The sequence below is a fragment of the Pleurodeles waltl genome, chromosome 3_1 (genome assembly GCF_031143425.1).
Source record: "Pleurodeles waltl isolate 20211129_DDA chromosome 3_1, aPleWal1.hap1.20221129, whole genome shotgun sequence".
NCBI lineage: Eukaryota > Metazoa > Chordata > Amphibia > Caudata > Salamandridae > Pleurodeles > Pleurodeles waltl.
In genome coordinates, this window is record NC_090440.1 from 1,923,637,139 (window position 1) to 1,923,653,166 (window position 16,028).

A 16,028-nucleotide genomic window follows, 5' to 3' on the forward strand; every position below is an offset into this window, starting at 1 on the left:
TGGCTGCTCTATTTCTGCGGTTTTGCCTCTTGTGGGAGCGCTGGCGGTGGAACCATTACCGCGTATGTCCCGCTTACGCGACCAGTAGATTCCAACCATTCCCATGCTGATTTAGGTGTGGTAAAAAAGTGGGATTGGTTCTCGGCTGTTATACGAAGCTTTGCTGGAAATAGAAGGGAGTACGTGAGGTTAAGGGCCCGGAGCTTGCGTTTTAAAGGCAGATATGAGGCGAGTTCCCTTTGTACAGCAAGCGCGTAATCGGGAAACAGCATGACTTGGGCATTGTCCACTCAAATCGGGGGCAACGACCTGACCACTCGGAGGATAATGTCTGCATAATAAAGTAGACAGAGCAGAAAGGGACGTGGACCGTTCCCCGGTGGCCGCGCCCTTGTAGGGACCCTATGCGCACACTCCACCGAGAAGAAAGGTGTCAAGGACCCTTCCGCCACTAGTCCCCGAAGCAAGGACTCAGAGTAGGCGACCGCATCCAAGCCCTCCACACCTTCCGGAAGGCCTATGACCCAGAAATTATTTCTCCTGGTGCGACCTTCAGCATCTTCAACACGATACTCCAGCTCGCCTATTCGGGTTAGAGCGTCATGCAGCGAAGACTCTAGCCGAGACGTCGTAGGTGTCAGTTCACCAAGCCGGTCCTCAAGTGTGCATGTTTGTCCACCAATTTACAGTGGTCCGCATGAACCAAGGTAAGGTCGCTGGTCACCTTATCTAGTTTGCCCTCAAGAGATGTGCGTCCCTGTTCCAGGAAGCGCCTATGCGCTACACAGCGTCCAATTTGTGACTCTCTGGATGTAGCGCTACTGATGAGGGCCTAACGCCAGACCCAGAGCGGAGGCGGCTACTGCCCACCATATCTGCATCAAGGAAAATGTATATTCTGCCACAGGGCCCGCTTCCATGCGCACCAGAGTCAATGGGGCGCAGCAGCACGAGCAGCCTCTCCGCTCAAAACGGCGCTGTCCCAATGGGTGTCCAAGCAGGGTGGTACAGGGCCAGGCAGCCGCGGCGTGCGATCGCTCCACCACTCTCCGGCGACTGCAGTGAGTCCAGCGTACGTGGGTGCAGCGCCGCGCTCCCTCAGACTGAGCATGTAGTTACAATAAGCTCCAGGCCTATCGTAAAACACCAGAGGTAGGCGAGCAGCAGAGGCGCACCAGCACCTCCAGTCCAATCCAGCAACCCAAGCGGTAACGCCAGCACTCGCCCACGCACAGCTGTCTCCAGAGGCTGCGCGCGTCCACAGCTCTCCTTTCCAGCCAGGTCCGCCCTCCAGCACTCACCAGGGAGGCTGCCTCCAACAGCCCGACATGCGGAGCGTCAGCTCCGATAGGGTTCCCGGGCTCCTTCGCCTCCACAGTCGGAACTGTCGACCCACCGGAGGCTCTGCTCAGCAATGCACAGGGTGGGTGGCGGCCATCAGCCCCCCACCGTGCCGTTGTGTAGACGGATAAACCGGGGTCGATTGCGGAGCTCGTTCAAACCGCGCCCGCCATCTTGGCTCGCTGGCCGCGCCCCTCCCCGGCACTGCTCTCATGTTGTTAGCCAGCATGGGAGCAGCACCAGGATTGGATGGAGCGTCCTGGCTGGATGCTCTTTCAGGCCCAAGGTTAAGGCAGTTAGGTGGAGAGCTTCAAAGCGCAATTCTGCCGGCCAAACTCACATGTGCACTTTGCAGTGTCTGGCCGGCACTGCTGTAGTCCTCAGTAAAAAGAGGACACATCCCTAAAAAGAGGACACATTCCTTATTGCTCCAGGGCAGGCTGCAGCGTGCTATTTAAATGGCAATGAAATGGTTGATGCTCCCCCACCCTCAAGAGAAACCTCCACTGTATCAGAAATGTTTGCATACCCCAGATATTCACCCGCTGTGTGTCTATCAGTAAACAGTTACTTTTATAAATGTCAGGCATTTGTTTTAGCGGCGTCATAACTAATTTGCATGCAAATTTAAAAAACTGCTTCAGTTGGACTCCTGAATTGCATCTTCCTGATGTTCATAATATGTTTCTAGTTATATCCCGTGTTCATCGGGACTCATAAGTATTTAAAAGTCTGGGCTTTGTCTGCCTTAGAATTATTAATAATGTAAGTCCTAGTTTTTGTGTTCATAGGGCTGCGAACCATGACAAATTTCTTAGCTATGTTTGTGTTTAAATGTAAATTATACATAAATGTGACAAAGGCATCCACATTTTTTGTCAAACCATTTCCTGATCTGACCATAAGCACAGTGCCGCCGGCATACAGCGAAACGGGGACTCCGCGGGTACCTATCAGAGTAACATCACACCTTCTTTTTCCTTTAACTTATTTCAAACTTTATCTCACGCAGGGCAGTCTTTGGAGTTACCAAACTGATTGGTTCTGCGGCACCCGTAGCAAATACCTTTATTTTTCCATTCTTCAGTTTATCACCGTTACGAACAGTTGTCTTATTAGTTGCACAAACCTCCAGGAGTTGAAGGCAAGATTGACCTCTAATTTCACCCACAAATTTATCTGACTGTTCTGTGCTTCTAGAAATTACTAGTAGCCTTCTTAAAATCTGACCAAGCCCAGAGTCTTTCTTTTTTTTCATTTTTACTCTTGGCATTAATGAGAATCGAAGCTCTCAAGACTTTGTTGTGTGTAATATTTTCAAAATCACAAGCTAGTGGTCACAAGGCAGTGATATATTCCTCAATAGGTTTATTCATACCTTGTTGCTTGGAATATAACTGAAAGCGTTCCATCACAGCGTTGACATATCTACCATTACATGTTCACATTTGTTTAATGGAATAATAAAGACATTCAATCGCTTAGCAGGTGTACCTGAAATTCTATGAGACCCTTGCAATGTTATACCACGTTTTCTTTAGAGTGTGCGTCGTTGTCCCTCTAGCACACTGACAACCTAGAAACATCTTATACCAAGTTCATTGTTCAATCAGGGGTATCCCTGCTACTTGCAGGAAAGTTGATAGTACATCTATGTTCAATGTGGTGATAATGAACAATGACTGAAATATTATTAAAGTGCAAAAGGAAATGCACATCGGATTTAGCAGAGATAAAGATGAACTTCTTAATTGCAATTAGTATGTAGTTTTTTAAAGATATATTTTTGTTGGCCTTTACTTAGACATAATAAACTAATTTCAATATAGCTTTACACGTGGCCCTCACTGTACACAAAAAATAGATGTTGTGCTGTCACAGGAAGAAGAAAAGGGCAAGTTACAATAATTCAGTTCTTGTAGTATCACTTGAGGTATCCACTGGAAGCACATTGTTATCTATATTTCGTACGTTACATCATCTTAGGGAAAATATCTTAGAGTTTGTAGTAGCCATTAGATATAATTCTTTCTATGAACAATTAACAACGACAATCTAACTACAGTCCATTCTGGGGTGTAGGGATTTCTGTATATATCTTCAAAAGAGTAAAGGTGGTCATTTACACAGCATGTATGTGTTTTGTAATAAGTTTATGATGGGTGAGTCCATGCAAGTGTCGAGGAGGGAACTGAGGGTTTTGCTGCTGCGTCTGCAGGTATCAGGAATTTTCAATTTCCAATAGCTGTTATAAAGCAACTAACAGGGACCCATTGCCTGTGTCCCCAATACTGTGCTGATTGTGAAGCTTCTTCTGAGTTTCGGGGGGGGAGGGTGGGTAGGGTCTCAGCTCTGGCTCCGGTCTCTCAGTCATCTCCCAGTTGTTCCCAGGCTTCCAGTATCTCCGACCAAAGTATTAGTGTGTAGTTGGTAGTAGGTAGCAATCATCATGTGAAAGTTTGATGCAGAAATAAAGAAACAACAACTATACCCATCCATAGGAAACACTTTGTGCACTCCAGCCTCCATCTGGACACATGTTAACAGATGTGTCAACATTTGTAGTCGAATGTGACACATCTACGATATCTAATGAGACCAGTGTAATTCCTAAGGATGTGAGGAGAAGATAGAGTGCTGGGAAAATGGACTTTGTACAAGTGTATGACTTCAACATACACTCCGCTTCTGTGTGTTGCCTGATTGCCATGCCAACTTGTAATGTCGGAGTGCACTGCGTTCCTACATGTTTCCAGGAAAGAGGCGTACTAGGTAAAGATTATCTCACTGCAGCCTTAAACTGTGGTTGGTGGCTGGAAAAAATCACTGATCTTCAAAATACACCAGAAGGGTTCCTTTGGTCAACCATGCTTTTGCAGGCTAGGCATCATTACGAAACTCCAGAACAATCTAGCAAATTGGCTCCATAAGGATCTCTACTAGTCCTGACATTCAACGTTGTGTTGTGTAGAATGATCCTGAAGTGGTTTAAGTGCAAGTAGCAGTTTTAATACAATGAATATACCAGGAGCACAACAAATAGCTTCGGCTCACCACTGTCAACATTATCCATCTTCTCCTTCGTTCCAATGTTCCCCTGGACATACACTCCACATGAACACATGTGAATTCATCATGCAACACTTACCATGGGGTACACATCAAGGATACCACATGGCCCATCATAGTTTTACAACTGGACTGTAATTATTTTTATACATAGTCCTTCCTGTCTAACTCACATCTGGTTTTTACATTTTTTAGACTTCAACTACTCAACTAGTCCTTGGCTGCTCTTGTATTTCTCACCATCTGAAATGTAATCATTGACTTCCAATTGAGAAGTGCTGTTCGTGTAAATGCATATGTACCTGACATCATGCCTTTCATCAAAAGGGTCCTTCCTGTATTCAGTAACTCCATCCTCAGTAAATCCCTCAAAAACTCTTCTCTCTGGGCCTATCCACTCGATTTAGATGTCTAGAATCCTACTTCCAAGCTACACCTGGGTTCCGTCTATGCAATATTTGACTGTCTTCATGGCAGCATCTAAGGCCCTTCACGACTGCCTATAGGGCTCTTTTTCAGTACCATCGCTCTTTTCTAGCTGCATCTGAACTCCATCTCAGCCATGTCTGGTGATACTAAGGCAGTTGCTAGAGAGCTAATGCAAGTTAGCCTACTTCTGTCACGGTCTACTCTTTGCTTACTGCCTTTGTCAGCTGGAGATGAAGTGCGACCTCGAGTCTTGCAGGTCCTGCTCTGGCTGAGGTAGGGGTGGTCCTTTCCAGTAACCACGGTGCTGCTTACAATCGTATGTCACAACAGTCCGTGCCCACCAGAAGGAGTACCAGAGGAAAAATCCCAAAGGGAAAATACCTCTTTGACACAAACTCCCTGGAACAGAAGAAAAAAGGACACGTGTAAAATCAAAATTCCAAAGCCAAGAAAAGAATAACTGGAAAAGATGGAAAAAACAGGAACAAAAACTGGAATCAGAAAAAACACAGCAGGAGCATGATCACCACCAAAGGAAGTGTTGCAACGCAAGGAGAACAAGAATCTAACCCCTTATATACCCCTTAACAAGAAGCAATATGCAAGAAGAAGCAAGAACGCCATTCTGGATTGGGAAGGAGGCTATAGAACAAGGCCGAAGAAGGCACCATATTAGAAAGGGAAACAGATGCATGCAAGGAAAAGACAAGAAGAAAGGGCATGCTGGGAAGAAGAGAATATGGCCCCACTAGGAACAAGGAAAGAAGAACAAAAAGAAGAAAAAGGGAAGAAAGAAAGAGCCCTAGAACAGGGCACCAAGTAAGTGAAGGGCTGGGGGGGCACAGACACCCCGCAACAAACACCCACGCCATGCGTTGAATGGGGTGAGGCCCGACGCCCAACCCTGGGCCTCCGACCTTGCTGCGGGCAACAATGAGAGCTGCAGCCGAGAAAAAGGGCTGCGACGAGTCCCGCGGTCGGGAAAAACAAACTGCGGCTCCCACCACGGCCCGAACAAAGGACGCCACAGAGGCCCGCGGCATGACACCTTCAGGTACGGTAAAAGTAATTTTCTAAAAGTTAAATTTCCGATATATTTAAAAAATATCCACCTTTACCATTGGATCAGATTGTTATTAAATGTAAAAATACGTCTTTGAATAGTCTGTGGCTGGTGCAGGTCAACATTTGTAGGTTAAAGTATATAATCTATACTTTGGCTTTTTCAATGTGCCTGACCACAGTCAATGCAATTTTGGACTGAATCACTGGGGTAATATGTAATTTCTATTGTCACACAGGCTCCTCTCTCAAATATTATGCACTTTACCTTGTGGGCAGAAAGGTGTGCACTAGGGGGTGACTTATTTAATATTTAAAATCAGGTTCTCCTACTTGTCAAAAGGATAATTTTGACAGGCCTGGGTATCAGGGTTCAAACTGCTGCTGTTGGTCTACACAGGGTAGATCTGGAGCCGACTGCCACCTGGGTATCAGGGTTCAAACTGCTGCTGTTTGTCTACACAGGGTAGACCTGGAGCCGACTGCCACTACAGTCGATCGCACAATAGGTGCTGCAGTTAAGGGGCATTTAACGTTCTATGTCAGGCATGTATTTCTGAACAATATACTCTGGCCTTATCAGAAATGTAACAATCAGATTCAAAGGCAATTTCAACTTGTTTTGGGGGTTTGTGCTCATATATTGGGCACCGGATTACAGTGTCCCTTTGTTAGAGTTCAAGATTACAAGCAAGCGAGTCCCCAAAAAATGAAACACTAGGGGTGAACACTCAAAAGGGGATCACTTTCCAAAAATTACTTTTGGAACCACCCTGCTGTCACGCCCAGCTGTGCCATATCTACTTACTGGCTACGTCTGTTTGGTTTTTATTGGGCTTTAGTTCTTGACAGCTTTTTTCCCCTGCCTGTCAATAAACAGGAAAAGAAAGCTGTGACCAGTAAACGACCAGGAGGTCCTAAGGAAGAGAAAATAGCAGCCCTGGTGGCATATGTGCTTGGTCTAAGAATTCCACAACAAGGCTTCGGGGACTCAAAGGAAATAGGCCACCTGTGCGAGTTTCCATGAAACACCAATATTTTGCCAGAAGTAAATTTGATAACCAAAGGTATTATCAGGGATGTATAGTTGAAAGGGTGGATCAACGCAAGCAAAGGTATGAATTGTATGCAACGGCATGAACTTGATATTCTGTCAATCTTGGTGCCAGTGAAAGCATGGCAGAAGGCATTGCATATCTTTCATAGCTAGCCACACTGCTAGCGTTGCAACTAAGTCAGCATGTATTGTGGGAATCCTAGAGTAAGAGGCCATTGCATTAATGTAATTGGTCTCAAATCACAGACCCTGCAACAATCCTATACTTCTGGCACTGATGGTGGTATGTGTATTTTATAATGAAAAGCTTTGTTATTTTCACCACTTTGAGGTGCATAATGGAACTTTATACCTGCTGCTACTGAATCTTGGTTAAAAGGGGTTAAATAGAAGGAAGCCCTGAAGTTGTCAAGTGAAAGTGCTTTCCTGCAATTTGTACAGGAATGTCAAATTGGAAATTGGCTGAGGGACGTAATTCTAAACGGAAGACATAAGCATTGGACAACTGCCTCTGTTATTTGTATTATAATTTTTCTAGGACAGATGTAATTAACAGACCCAACTCAGTTTTACCTTCCACGAGAGCCATGTATGTATGTATGTATGTATATATATTGTTTATGCAGTGCAATGCTAGCCAAAAGGCAGAAGAATGTTGCACAGAGTCCAAGTAAAACGCAGATTCAAATTAGGATTAGAGGGGTAGCTGGCTTCTAAGAGTGAAAGCCTTGATGGATATGGGGATGTCTTTCCAGAACATGGGTGCATTGTTAGAGATTGTATTTCGCTTCGTTTTCTTCTGTTTGGCACTTCTTTGCCTCTAGTCTGATGATGTCCTGGATGAAGAGATCCACCAGATAATGAGCTTTCAGACACCTATGTGGGGTGCTGGTTATGATGGCTTTGTAGATGATGAAACTAATTTTGAAGATAGTGTGAGCCTCCAAGGGTAGCGAGTGGCATTCCATCAGGGTGGGGGCTATCTTATATTCTTCAGGCCTCGATAAGGCATGCTGTCCTCAGTGTACTGTTCCAAGTTGTCAATATGGTTAAGGACAAGAGCAATATTCAAGTTCCATGTGTAGGAAGCTGGGTTGGTTTTGGTTGTAGTAACCCCCCACTTTTTGCCTGAAACCTGATGTGGTTTTGAACTGTAAGTGCCTTGGGCCCCTGCTAAACAGGTTCCCAGGGCCAGATCTTTTTCCCAAAACTATACTTTGTAGCCACCCTTATAAGTCCCTAGTAAATGGTACCCCTGGTAACTAGGGCATGGGTACTGAAGAGGGCCCCCCAATGCTGCAGCACCAATTGGGTCACTCTGAGAGGCCCCAAACCAGCCTCATGCAGAATGCCATTGCAAGTGCATGACAAGGTGTATTTAAAGGTTGCAAACTCGACATGGCACTCACCAAGAGGGCCATGTCCACTAACACTGCATGTACTATAGGTGAGTCACCCTTCTGGCAGGCCTTACAGCCCTAATACAGGGTGCACTATAATGCATGTGAGGTTATTTGTGTGTATGAGCAAATATGCCCCTACTGTGTCTTTACAAAGCCTTAAGACATAGTAAGTGTACAGGGAAGCCATAGCAAATACATGTGCTGGACACAGTCATTACGAGTTACCCATCTACACGATGGCCTCCCTGAATACTGGGTTGTTTGGTTTCAAACAACTCAGTATAATAAACCCACACTGATGCCAGTGTTAGATTTATTATGAGATGTACCCAGAGAGCACCTTAGAAGTGCCCCTTGCAAACTCTAACAGCCCTGGCATGGTTGCTGACTGGTCTTAACAAGTCTGCCACCACAGACATGATTCTGGACTCCTGGGGTGAGAGTCTTTTGCTCTCAGGAGCCAGAACACAAAGCCTTTCCTGGGTAGAGGTGTTACACCTCCTCCCCAGTCAGGCACCCTGCACTAGCAGTCAATTTCAAAGGCCTTGCAGCTTTTGAAATCTGACCCATCCTTGTGCTGCTAGCAGCAGATGGTCACTCAATGGTTTTTCCCCCACTTTGCTGGAACTGGTGGGAACATTTTGCCAGAGTAGGGGGAGTGTCCACCCTATGCCTGCACCACCCCTCAGGTGTGGCAGGCGAGGGGACCACTCCATTTAATTTTCCTCCATCTTGGATGGCAGGAAAATAGCCAAGAAGGGTTAGGGATGTGACCCCTTCCCACTGGAAGTGGTCACATAGTGGGTGTAGCCATGCTAAGGTAGGTGGCCATTGGCCCCTACCAGGTACTCCACCCAATGCCCACTAAATGCAGTATTTAGTGGGCATACCTATACCTGCAGATCAGATTTAATGCACACAAGAAGACCTGGAGCAAAGAAGACCTGAGGCACAAGAACAGAAGTCCTGCTGCAAGAATGCATCAAACCCTGCCTGCTGCTTCAAGGACTTGACAATCTCAGCTGAGCTGTGGCCTAGAAACCTGAAGGACTCTAAAAGCCCCCATAGCACCTCCAGCCTTCGGCAAATTGCCAAGAACCTCCCTCCGAGTGAAGGTTTCACTCTCCTTCAACCTGCAAGCAAGAAACCTGTGAAATCAAGTTCACTGACCAGCCACTGACTAACGAGCTGCACCCAGGAGCCTGACCATAATCCACATGACAGACCCAAAGGACAAAGCTTGCCAGTATGCCAAGTTTAGTGGCACTATAACCTTCAGAGCCTGAGAATACCATTAACTGGGGTACTGTACCCCCAGCATTGAACACCCAGAAAGAAAGTCTACTCCGGACTCTCCAAGGACCAGAAGTAAGCACGAGTCGAGGGACTTCAGGACACCGAAGAACTACCCCCCAGAGTGGCCCGGCTGACCTACAAACTGTCACGGTTTTCAATGGGCTTACCGTCGAAGTTGACGAGGGTTGGGGAACGACCCCGGTTCCGGCAGGTTCTGCTCTGGCCGAGGTAGGGGCGACCCCTTCCGGTAGCCACGGTGCTGTTTGACAATAGTAAGCCACTACAGTCCGTGCCCTCCAGAAGGAGTCCCAGAGGAAAAACCCCAATAGGGACACCAAGGCGTTAGAGATGAAGATCCGAGGGTACAGGAAGACTGGAGACGAAGATAGGTCAGGAAATACTGACTCCACAAGAGGAAACCAGCCGGAGCTTGACTACCACCAAAGGAGTGTTGCAACGCAATGAGCAAGAAACTGAATTCCCCTTATATACCCCTAGACAGGAAGTAGGAAACAGGAAGTAGAAACACCACCATCTTGGATTGGGGAAAAGAGTATAACAGTGACTAAAGAACATGCGTCCAAACAAAGAGAAACAGTGCATGCTGGGAAGAGGGGAAGTGAGCAGCATGCTGGGAAAGGAAAAAGGCATGCATAAAAACACCACCATGTGCAGGCATCCGGCTTTTGCCTGTTGTGACCGGTAAGTGGTGGAAAGAGTGATACCCAGAATTCCCATGTTTAATTAATGTGTGCGCCTAAGCGCCGCAAACGCTGCCCTCGCGGCAAGGACCGTGACCCAATTTGGGTCCTCTGGCCCTGCCGCGTGTATCCAGGAATCCGCAGCTGGAGAAAAGGAGCGCGGCGAGTGCCGCGACCCCTGACCCGAGCCGCGGCTTCCCCCGCGGTCTGACCGCGGCCCGCTGCAGCCCCTGAGTGCTGCGCCGCGGTGGCCCGTGCTCGCGGCCGCGGCGGCGCAACACAAACTACCCTTTAAGTGACCTGCAATGGGCTCCAAGAACTCTGTGATGCATGACTCTTGGCTGACCAATCTGCACTGCACCCAGCCTCCCTAGCCCCTGCAAAGACAAACCTGCTGTGCTTTAAGGGTCCCTAACCCCCTGTGACCTCTACACTCCAAGGGAACCCACCGGCGTTACCTTTACGTTCACCTGTGCAGTGTGTTTCCAAGTGGTCCCCTTCTCCATAGAGCATCAGCTCCAAGACTTTCAGCCACTGCTCCTGCTTAAACCGGGAACTGGCCGAACTTCTCTGGCTGGCCTACAGGACATCTTGCCTGATTTTATATACATTTTTAAAGTTTTTCCCATTCATTCCTGCGGGGCACAATTACACAGAAAAAGCATATATTTCAGCTGAGAGCATCAGTGATGATTTAACAGTAAGTCTTCAGTGAACTAGAATATGCCTATATATACGTATTTTATTTCCTTAGTTGTAAATTTAATCTGTAGATTGAATCCACCTTAAGCTAGGTATTGGCAACAGCCCAGAATGACCCCACATCCCTAGGGAGTTGATCAAGGAGACATATGTCTTCAATATTGCAGCAGGCGGACAGCTTCTTGTGGTTTCTATTTGTCTAAGCCCAGTCAATGAAATGACAGAGTTTGTGTGACAGTGGTAGGTTAATCAATGTCTATAGCAGAGGGGTGGGACTTGATGTGACCTGATGCAATTGACAATAGGACAGATATATTTTTAACCTAATAAGTAGGGGCACTGAACTTCTGGAGGAACCCCATAAATTCCATGTGGGAATACCCCAAGCTATGTCTGGTAACCTTCATAGCTGTGTCTGTGCTCTCCTCCGGCAGTGTCTGTTTTACTACGTCTGTGCATTTATCTCTCATTAATGTTTCTTTCCTGTCTATGATGACTCAGCACCCTCCTGTTTGTGTGCTGACTTGTTTTAATTTGTACATGTTCTTCCCAGCAGTGCCTGGTATCCATTTACCACAGTGTCTGAGGTTGTTCCTGACTGTGCTATGTTTCCTTCCATATCAGCAGGAGACTTGCCCTTTCCAGGCAGTGTTTGGGCTCCTTCCAGATAGCCTCTGTACTACTTCTGAGGTGGTGTGTGAGCTCGTTCTGGGTAATGTCTTCAGATTATTCCTCTATGAAGGGTCACTCCTCCTAAGCTGCGCCCACTCCTCTCAAGCTGCGTCTGGGCTCCTTCCTTCTCAGTTATTAATGGACTCCTTTCCATGCGAATCTCGGTTCCTTGCAGCAGTGCCAATGCTTTGGTAACACTCTGTTCCTTCAAAGCGCTCCACCATAATGAGCCTTCTCTGAACTTAGGTGGTGGCGTTAGTTTTTTGGTATCACAGGAAGAGTAGGAAAGTAGAGGACTTCTAAATATATTTTATACTTTTGCCGCAGGTGGCCTGTGTGTCCCCTTCATCTCGCTGTCTGCCCGAGACGATGTATACTCTGCGGTATGCGAACAGGGCCAAGCGGATCAAGAACAGGCCCATGGCTCATATGGTAAGCACCATCTTCAAGTTAATCTTTCAGATACTTATTCGAACAAAGTTATTATAATATTTATAATTATTAACTATTACTATACTCCATCTTCTAAAGAGGCCAGAATCTGGACAATTTAGCTGCAGCTCAAACCATGTTTGTGACAAAGGGGCCTGACATATACAAAGCCATTTTGCATTTCTAAACGGTCCAAATCGCTATTTCAGGCCATTAAGAAATGCAAAATGGGCATTTCAGATGTACAGAGCCCTTTAGGGAATCACAAGTTGCAATTTCTACCCATTAGAAATCGCAATTTGCGATCCTCTGAAAGGAAATGGCAAACCGAGATTACCTATTTGCGATTCCTAGTCAGATGTACAAAGCATTCCCTAGATGTGAATTGGGCATTTAGGAACTGTAATTACCATCAACTTCAAGTCTATAGTAACCATGTGCAGCATAAAAAAGCACCCCAAAATTATTTTTTCAAGTGCAATAGAGCCCTCACATGCCCCTTGGGCATCTGTGTGATCTACATGTCCACCACTATTTTTGGGTGCATTTTGGGGGGCCTTTTACCTATAGCCCCCCTTGGTTTTGCATTTCCCAAACAGCGATTTCCTCATTGGGAAATGCAAAACCGGCCCATTGCCACAAATGGCATGAGATTTCTTATTTACGATTTTCTAATAGCGATTTCTACTTTGTAGGAATCGCTATTAGGAAATCAGTATCTTGGTACATAGCATTTTGCATTTCCTAAATAGCAAATTCTATCATGTCACTTTTTAGGAAATGCTAAATTGCATCTACGTACATCTGGCCCACAGTTCCCTTGATAAGATAGACCTCATGAGGGCATTGTGATAGGCGAACTGCTTGTTAGCAATTAAAGAGTCCCACTAAAGGACCACTGATCAGGACATATCAGGGTTAGCCATAAGACGTCCTTCTAATCAAGCCCCAGAGGAACAAATTCTCAAAAGTTCAAGAACAGTTAGTAATAAAAGTTGTAGGCAAATTCAGCATGGGGAATTCACTGTTAAAAACTATGTTGGTGACTTCTTTGCCCTGAATCCTCTGCTTTTTTTACACTAGGAATTCCTCTGGTGTTGCACTAGGAGTTCCTCTGGCTTGGCTGGTAACTTCCCCAAAAGCTGCCTGATGCAGTTTCGTTCTCCTCAGCCCTCTCTCCTGTACATTTTCTGCCCATGTGATGTGGTCTGTGTCTCCTTCTCCTGTTTCTAATTTGGATTTGCAGACTGCTACACTCCTACCAGGTTATTTTTTTAGTCTTTGTTGGCCTCCTTATTTATGCTGCCTGTTCCTTTTTTTGGCACTTGAGCCCTGGCGCAACTCTTTACCATACATTTTTTCCAGACTATACGGGTGCCATACTGTGGAAGTGGCCTCTGTAGAAGTGACCGTGAGCACTGCTTGGCCCAGAAATTAAATGCACTAGGGGTACACAACCCAGTACATCAATTCAGTTTCTTCTAAAAGGTTCTAAGATCAGGACATCAACAAAAGTTCACACCAGGCTAGTGATCAATTTCAAATGAAGACCCCAGGGAGACATTTCTTAACGCTTACACCAGGTTATGTTGTTATGTTAGGGTTATTGTAAAGTGTGGCAAATACCCTTAAGCGTCCTGGCGATAACATTCTCTCTAAAAAGAGCCAAGATCACCATATTCCTAGATCTGACATTGGGGTAGTATGAAAGTTTGGATGTGAGGATCTCCGAAGAGCATGGCAGACAAAGGGATATCTTCTACTCGCTGCCTTGTATTGGTTGTTGAAAACAGAAGAAATAGGATTGAAAAAGACTTATGGAGACGGCAGGTTCATTCATGGTAATAAATCCGACTTGGGGCCTGATTTGGAGTTTGGCAGATGGGTTACTATCATGAACATCATTTCACCAAAATGTCACGGTTAGCGGAAGTGACAACACACACCTTTTGACCTTCACTTTAACTCTCACACATACTTACACATACACACAAATTAATACTTACATACACTCTCTCACATAAACACACTATTACCCACAAGCACGCACACAACATACATTCAAAAGCATGTTTTACTTACCTCAGCTGCCCTGGAATGGCATATTCCAGATAATTTTACTCCATTTTTATTACACTAATAGTGAATAATGTATTAGTATTTACTATTAGTGTAATAAAAAAAATGGCAGAAAAGAAAGAGAGTGGAGCCCCAGCTGATTTCCATAAGGAAGAGCAGCCCATGTGTTCCTGGCAATGAATTTGCCAACTCTGAGGCCAGGGGTTGCACAGGCAGTGCCAGAGGTAGCAAAGGGCAAGTCAGGGGTCGCAGCTGTGACCGCTGGTGACCCCTAAATGACATCCATGGTTACTCAGTCAGAAAGGTGACAGATAACCCATCCACCCTATTACAAGTTCCATAGGCTATAATGGAAACGTAATACGGCGGACGGGATATCCGTCACGTTTGTGACGGAGTAAACCCCTCTGCCAAATTCTAAATCAGGCCGGGAGACTCACGATTTTCAAAGCCAAAAAAGGCTATAATTTAACTTTCTCCTGCCTGTCCCCACTTCAATACAAACTATGCGCTCCCCTCAATAAATCCCCCAATTTCTTTTTTTAAATCTCCCTCTTTCTTCATTCCAAATGTTGCCATGTATCCTAGCAGTGATGAGAACAACATGTATCATTATGTGGTGGAAGGACTGGCTAGGCAGTCGTGGCTGGTGACTCGGCCTGGTGGCGGGGCGGGAGGGGACGCCAAACAAATGTATATATATAAAAAAAAAAAAGATTACTTACCTCATCGCCGCGATGCTCCCTCGTCGCTGCTGTCGCACTCCAGGCACAGGCTTTCTCCAATTCGGAGAGCCCTTGTGCGCATGTATGTTTGGCCGGCCCGAGATGGCCGGCCAAACATACATGCGCACTGAGGGGAGTGCTGTGTGCACTCCCCTCCATGCTCTTCACCCCCTCCATGGCCCCGCCCCTTTAGAAACAAAATGACAATAAACAGCGTTTTGTTTCTAAAGGTTGTGGCTCTGGCTGCTGCTAGCCCGGGGAGGGGGTGGGCAGGGTGGGTTAATGGCGACGCTCATCCGCCCTAACTGAGGAGCAGCCCCTGGTACTAGGAGTGTGTGAAAAACAGTTCCACGTTAAGCAACTGAGGCCAGGAGATTCTATGCGGAGCAGCAGATTGCAGGGTCTCTTTTAGTCTGCCACTTTGTAATGCATGTTTTAATTTCCCAGGACCCAAAGGAAAAACTACTGCGCAACTTGGAGGAAGAAATCCAGTGCCTGAAAGCAGAGAACGTCTTCCTCCGGCAGCAGCTTCCTCTGGTGGCCATCCGTAGGCTTGACTCCATTGACCAGAAGCCGCTCACATCCCACCATAGTATGATCCTGCACATGTTACTAACTGTAACCCACAAAGCTGATATTGCATAGCTGCCAACTTTTCATATTGCTTATGTGTGACATTTCAACTCTTTAAAATGTGTGACAATGTCAGTGACACTTAATTGAAAGCAGAACGAAGCAGATATGCACATATAATGAGATACATTTCGTACATGGCCAGCACAATGCTGCAGATCCCCGAATTCTTAAGCTGGGTCTCAGTAGTGCTAGAAACATACGCGGGCTGTAATTAACAATAATCAAGCCATTTGGTTACTTTTCAAATGTATGTAGACTCAGTCGTTTTCATTTTTTGGCTGCAAATGGAACAGTAAATGATCTCATCAGTGAAGAGCAGTAACACTCACCATTTAATAAATTGCAAATATTAATGTGTTTCAATGGTACAGATATCTAGAAAACATTGTGCCGAGTCAGTGCACCTGTGTCCATGTCGAGAGCT

General features: G+C 46.0%; 1 protein-coding gene across 1 annotated transcript in view; it reads left to right on the plus strand.

Annotated features, from left to right (window-relative positions):
• The window catches only part of LOC138283644 (kinesin-like protein KIF12), a 369,377-nt gene extending 353,764 nt beyond the window's left edge, over window positions 1-15,613 (plus strand). Inside the window, exons 11-12 of the mRNA XM_069221580.1 lie at window positions 12,060-12,164; window positions 15,416-15,613. Coding sequence (XP_069077681.1) covers window positions 12,060-12,164; window positions 15,416-15,613 — 303 coding nt within the window. The remainder of the gene's footprint in view (window positions 1-12,059; window positions 12,165-15,415) is intronic.
• The last annotated feature ends 415 nt before the right edge of the window (window positions 15,614-16,028 follow it).